Source organism: Gadus chalcogrammus, chromosome 3, assembly GCF_026213295.1.
Source record: "Gadus chalcogrammus isolate NIFS_2021 chromosome 3, NIFS_Gcha_1.0, whole genome shotgun sequence".
Lineage (NCBI taxonomy): Eukaryota > Metazoa > Chordata > Actinopteri > Gadiformes > Gadidae > Gadus > Gadus chalcogrammus.
The window spans coordinates 5,270,807-5,277,767 of NC_079414.1; the positions used below are offsets into that span (position 1 = coordinate 5,270,807).

The 6,961-nt window shown below is 38.5% G+C and overlaps 1 protein-coding gene across 1 annotated transcript in view; it reads left to right on the plus strand.

Moving 5' to 3' along the window:
- The first annotated feature begins 2,047 nt into the window (after window positions 1-2,047).
- gpm6ab (glycoprotein M6Ab) overlaps window positions 2,048-6,961 on the plus strand; it is a 15,074-nt gene continuing 10,160 nt past the window's right edge. The window contains exon 1 of the mRNA XM_056585680.1: window positions 2,048-2,102. Within this exon, the coding sequence (XP_056441655.1) occupies window positions 2,066-2,102 (37 nt within the window). The 5' untranslated portion in view covers window positions 2,048-2,065. The remainder of the gene's footprint in view (window positions 2,103-6,961) is intronic.

The following is a 6,961-nucleotide window of genomic DNA, read 5'->3' on the forward strand; positions in this document are numbered from 1 at the left end:
TATGAGAAACTAGATTTGGTCCGATTTTAGTCAGACTAAGGTGTTTACATGCATCTTAAAATCCAATCATTGTCGGACTAACCCAATAATTGATTGCTCTGACTGTCTTGCCTGTGTAAAACCAAGGGGGTATATTGCGCCTTCGTCAAGGATTCGACTTTCTTGGTTCATCGGAGTAGGCGGGACTATGCACGGAGAGAAGAAGAATAATTTGCATACTGGGAATGTTTTGACATTTTTATATTCAAGCCCCTCGCATCCAAGAATGAGGAGACGATATCGGAGTGTAGGCTACAAATGCGATTAACTATTTACAAGTGCAAAAACGCCAACATATTCTTTATCTTGCTGAACACTTGTTTTTTATCCCGATGAAAGCCTTGCAAGGAAAGTTCCTCTGCTACTTTCTCGTAGATCGCGCCATCTTTCAACGTCTTTGTTAAATGCGACTGCATTACCTTCTCACACATGATCAGCAGCTCGCAGATTTTTGCTGAAATGCTGTCTAATCGCATTTCTATGAAATTAAACCCCCAATATGTGTAGGGTCCAAGAGGGTAAAGTGGGGTGCGAAATCAAGCAGGTATATTACCTCGGTCAGCATAAATGCGCAGACCATGCCAGGAAAAAGGCGGGTATAAGACGGGCATATTTGGCAGTGTAAAAACTACTTAAGAAGCAGTATATTTGCCTTCTTTATTCTAATGATGCATATAATGGTATCTTTTGAGGATCAGCACCATCTGCATTCTTGTTGTGCAGCCAGTTGATTTTGTAATTTGACCAGAAGCAGTGGATATCGCTTGTACAGTTGAAAGTGTACTGCATTTCTTTCCTGTCACATTACAACGGGAATGGCCTAGCTCTCTATAGTAACTCCGGTTATAGTGCAGGTTGGCCTCTTAAATAATGAGGTGGTTTTGGAGGACGTGGGAGAGGATACGCCAGAGGTGCACATAGTTAAAGGGGAACTGTCTCACTCTAATGTAGGAGAGTACATCTTCAACAACGTGAAATCACCAGCAAAAAAGAAAGATTACAAATTGTCATTGTTTGGGTTTGCTATAAGGGAATGTAATGCCCCATAAGTATCACAGGATCAACTTGAGGTGATTTACCGACAAAGAATTATAGATTTCTTTGCTAGATTTTGTATTTTTTGTGGTTTAACGTATTGGTACAATATTCAGGTTTGTGTGATGTTTATCGGTGGCCACAATTGTTTTTCAATGAGCGAGGCTGAACCCAACAGAACATAGTTGGGTTCAGCCCAACATAGTTGGGTTTTATGCCAGGGACGTTGACGTCCCTGGCATAAAATAATAGATAAAAGTCAACCTCATTTTGCGTTAGCAAAGATGATGATTTGGTACACACATGGATAAACTTTCCAGCCAATCCATTAAAATATGTCAACATAGGACCTTTGAAGAGGTATAATCTGTTACAATACTCTATCCAGGTTATTGGACTTGCATTTATCACTTACCTGTTTTTTGGCATTTTCATTATTTTTCATAAATTATTATTTTTATTTGAAAATGAATCACCCACAAAGTGGACGGTATATAATGTAATTTAAACAATTTAATCATTATTTCAATATGAAATGCATATGAAAGCCCTCAGCACAGGTTTCACAGTTGTTACTAGACAGGGAGGAAAATAAAATATCAATCATCCAATTAAATGAGGTAGAATAGACAGAAAGAATGAAAGATGACTACAAGGATAAATATTGGTGACAACAATAGCATATATGTTGTTAAAAGCAGAGTGCAAACAGAATGCTGGATCACAACAAAACAGAGGGAACAGAGCTAGAAGCCGGGTGGGAAGCAAGAGGAGGGGGACTTTCCTAAGCCGCCGTCATTTGCGCGTGTGTGTGTGGGGTGGGGGGGGGGGGGGGGTGGGGTGGGGGGGGGTGCACAATTCCGCGCACGGTCACCATCTTACACATACATGCACACACACACACGTACACATACTGCGCTCAGCGGCAGCAAGGGGCTTTAAACGGCTTTTGAAAAACGAAAGGGAGACAAAAGGACTGTAACCTGCTACAATGGAGGACAACATGGATGATTCCCAGAGCCAGAAAGGTAAGAGGAAGGGCTGGAATTACTGCAATTAAAAAGAATCCTGCCATTTAACTTGCATTCCTTCATCTGAGGATTGTGTGGTGATGCATCCGTCTGCATGAGATATGATTTCTTTGTGTATGATGCAGAGAGTGAAGGGAGAGAGGACGGATGGGGGGGACAAGAAATATAAAAAATGTAAAGTGAAAATGCAGAACCCGTTTCAGAGTCTTTTAAACCACATGAATCCATTTTTTCCTGAATAAAATTTTGAGCGTTCGGGCTCGTCTGTGGTCATTATCGCTTCAAAGCCTATTGATGTTTTTATCTGGTAATAGTATATTCTGGGATGCATCTGATTTTGGACAACAGACCACGGAGGTGGGATAACCTAAGAAAATAGGACATGGTTATGGATGGAGAGCTAGGAGGGAGCACACATCAAATAGTCAGTGTTGTTTTGAAAATAGGGATTCATAAGATGAAGGGGAAAAGGGAGGTGGGAGTGGCAGGAGGCAGAGAGAAATGGAGGGAGGCAGAGAGGGTGGTCAGGGGAAGGAGGGGTGAAAGAACGAAAAACATTAAATAATTATTTGGAAAGGTTTTTGGGTGGGGGTTTAGCCAAATTTGTGATTGATGCTTCCATTGGGCTACTCTTTGTTAGGCTCCATTGTTACCACTTCACGCTTGTCAGAATGCCTCTCCTCTTCTTTCCTCGCCTTTCTTCTCTCATTGCCTTAATTTTTTCTTGTTTTCTCTCTTTTATTTATCTCTTCTAATGTCCTGCTCTTTTTTCACGGTCTGAATGTCTCCGTCTCCATTGTTTTCCTTTTTTAATTTGAACACACCCTCCTCTGCTGCTTCTCAGTCGTTTATCTCTGCATTACATCTCCATGTTGTTCTGTGCATCTCTCCCACACCCTCCCCCCTTCTGCCCTCTCCCTCCATGTCTTCACCAGTGTGTGGAGATTGGGACACGGGAGGCTCTTCTCCCTGCCATCTCCAGCCTTACCGATGCCATCCCTCGATGGCATCACATAAAAACTGAAATCAATCCATGCTTATTTCTTTGGTTTTTCTCTTTTATTTTTTTGATCAATTAATTTCACTGCGTATTCCAACCGATCTTCGAAATATTGCTGTTTTAAATGGCATAGAATATGGGCGTGTCCCAAGGCTTGAATTGGTATGTTCCCAAAAACAGACGCAATGCCAATTTTTTCACACCATGTGTGGAATGCTTCAACCAAAATGCGTTTTTAAATGAATAGTTTATTCCTTTACAGTGTATTAGCATTGTTTCCATGGGAACAAGTGTAGGCCCTAGATTTCTGTAATGCAATAGGTGGATTCAGGGATTTTTTTTCTGGAGGGAAACAGCTTGAGCCAATCAGAAGGCACACTTAGATATAGGGATGCTTATGGCAAACTGATTCTTTGTTTTGAACAAACGAATAACCCTTTTGATTTTTGTTAGCATGAACCTTTCCAGTTTCCATGTTAATTTGATTTAATATAAAAATATATCTTAGAACAAAATAGAATGAAACTGTACACATGCAAATTTGATGTTTTATCAGCTAGTGAGGTAATAAACAAGGAGATGCATTTGAAATGAAATGCATTCATGAGTCAAAGGAATAAATAGTATTATGAATACTATGAATGCCAAGTGGGAAATTGCGGTTGACGGTAATTACAATAGAGCAGGAAGGAAACTAAGAGCAAGAGTTTAGTCTACATGTTTAACTACCGCCTTTCATGACCTACTTTTTTTGTTGGAGGTGGGGGGATAAAGAAAGCATGGAGTCATCATACATGATTTCAAGAAATTGATTTTGGATATATGTATTAAGGCTAACTTATTATAGTTATAATTAAGACAAACTAACCATTTATGTTTTTTATTCTCCATTCTCCCTGCTTCAGACAATAAATAGCTAAATCGAGAGACAGAACTACAATTTTAAAATGAGGTTGCTATAAAAAAATCTATCTTACCTAAAAAAAAACGTTGGTTACATAAACCATCTAGCTGCCACAATCACAAAGCTAGCCAGCCTGTTGCAGCATTAACACCTTGCTCCGGAGATCCATCCCAATCTGGCTGCTTTATGGCCCTGACGGCCTTAGTCACCTGGTTTGTCCTAAACACTCTGATGCATGGCCCTTTGCACTACTTCTCCTCTCTGCTTTCCATTGCAACTGTGTCTATTTTGTTACTGACCGCTAATAAAAAGCAACTTGGTGGAGAACGGAATAAATCAATACAAATGTAATTACATACCAAACCTATGGGGAGATGAGAGTGGATGAGAGAAGCACACATAAAAGCTAGGGTATGATGAAGTAGGAAAATAATGAGGCTGACTGTGAAAATCCATTCAACAAATAAGCTTAATAAATTGTCAATTAACCATAATTGTGAGAACAGAGTGAAATGTTAATGATAATGAATTCTATACTTTGATAAAATCCATTTACTCCAGATTACTGGCAAATTGGTTAAAGTTGACATTGTTTAGTTAGATTATGCACTGAATGGAATTCTGCATAGCATTGCAAATTACATAACCCATTGAATAGAAGTCAATGGTTTGGTTCTCAATAGAATGATAGTTGTATTTCCATTTTAAATAGAGCAAGGGGGAGCTCAAATTGTCATCTATTTTCCATTTGAAATGGAGCAAGCGAGAAAGTTGACATCAATGCACGAAAATTATCACAGGATCAAACTTTTTATTTTGCTCCCCATAACCAATTTGCAATGCTGGTGATGTGTGTGGCTGCACATACTACTTCAAAACCAAACCTCTAGTCAAAACAATCTGAAGACCGAGAGCAGCAGTAATGATCAATTGATCCTGCACCATCTGGCAGCTAAGGCCCAACTGGCCATTAGTTTTCCATTTAAGGAGCTTTATGTAAGAAATTGACAATACTAGATCATAAAATGACAATGGAATGTCATCAGAGATTTAGGAAACATGCTGTCGAAAATCAGTTTTACTGATGTTTCAGCAGGCATGTCCTCCTTTAAAATGTTCGTTCCGGGTCGGGATGTTAGCTTTGTTTGAATTAATATGATTTACTATTCTCTGAGTACCCCAGGTTGCCAGATATGAAAGAAATTGACCCACAAACACGTTAGGCTGCAGCCATGGAATCAAGCAAACAAACTTGATAAACCGAGGTTGTACTAGATTCTACCTGACCTAAAAAGGTTCGTCCTCCTTTAAGAAGCTCCATAACCAAACGCTGTGCTTCAACATGGGTACATCTTTGAGTTACTTTTGAAAGATCGACAGCTTATAGGCCAGAAGGACTTTAGGACAGATGCCACATGAGCTGGTTTATCATTTGAACAATCAATGAATTGCTAACTTATAGATAAGCTGATCATCTCAAATTGTAGGAGTCATTGTCACCTGTCATAATATAATAATTCTCATCTAAAAATAATGATGCTCTCAGCTTGTGTTTGCAACATGGCAACCTGCGTAAGCTTTGAGTCTGTGGAGGGGGAACACCTCTCCAATATGTGACTAATGACTGTATGGTAAACCTATATATATATATATATATATTGTTATATCTGCCATTTTTAAAGTGTATTCGGCAATTTTATATAATTGTATTAGGATTACCCTCATGATTGTTAGCCTGATCTCAACTCTACCGGACATGAATGATACATCGATTTGACTTTATTTACAAATTTGATTTTGCAGATGAAAACTACATATTTTGAAGTTCAAATTCTTATTTACATGTAGGGCACTTAGTACATTTACACATAGACGCTATTATCCAAAGCAACTTACAATAAGTACATTTCCTCTCAGCATATAATTTCAATCATGAGGAATTCAACACATTTGACCCAGACACTCTCCACAATGTTTAGATAATATCCCTTGATAAAACAGCATTAACCAAGATTAATTAATTGACCTACCTAATTGTATTAGGCTGTGATTGCGCCCTTACATTGACACATTTTTCTGGGTCATTCTGGGTTTAACAATGCCACTTTATCGTATGTGAATGTCATTGCCAAAGAAAATAGCTTGGCGAGAGAAATTTGGTGTCCAGACCCTGAAATCAATACCAAAACAATTTGTTTGTGGGTTTGTGTGTGTGTGTGTGTGTGTGTGTGTGTGTGTTTATGGGTGCGTGTGCAAACGTTAGAACATTTGACTAGAAACTCTTTAGACACACACATTAAGGCACTTAGTAAACACAGGTAGATTGCTTCACATATGCTGTCATGGTAGCATGCTGTTTGTATGAGACTGTGGAGACACTTCAAATCACTGACTAATGAGACAGCATTCTCAACAAGCACTTGAGTTTAATGGGTTGGTGGGTGTTTGTGTGTGTGTGTGGGGGGGGGGGGGGGGGGGGGTGTGCGTGTGTGTGTGTGTGTGTGTGTGGGCCATTTCAAAACTTGAAAACACAAATACAAAATAGTTTAGTTGACATATGATATTTCAGTTGAGGTATAAGATCCAAGGCTGATAATGAGCACCTCTACAAAGAATGACTGCAAAACATATGTTACGCATTCCAAAAAGTGTACAATAATAAATTACATTATTTCATTAATTATCATTATTTAGGTCAGTAATAAGCAACAATCTAGTAAACTGATGGTCTAGTAATGATTTACTATTGCTGTGCATTTTTAATCATTTACTAAATAATTCATTTATACACTAAATAATAGAGTTAACCCTCAATAATGTATAGAAAAATACCTTAGTTAACATGAACACCATTAGTAAATTAACATCAGATTATATTTGGACTGAGTTAATAGTTAGCTAATGCTTCTTACTGCATTCACTTATGTTAATTAATAGTCGATTTTTGTACCC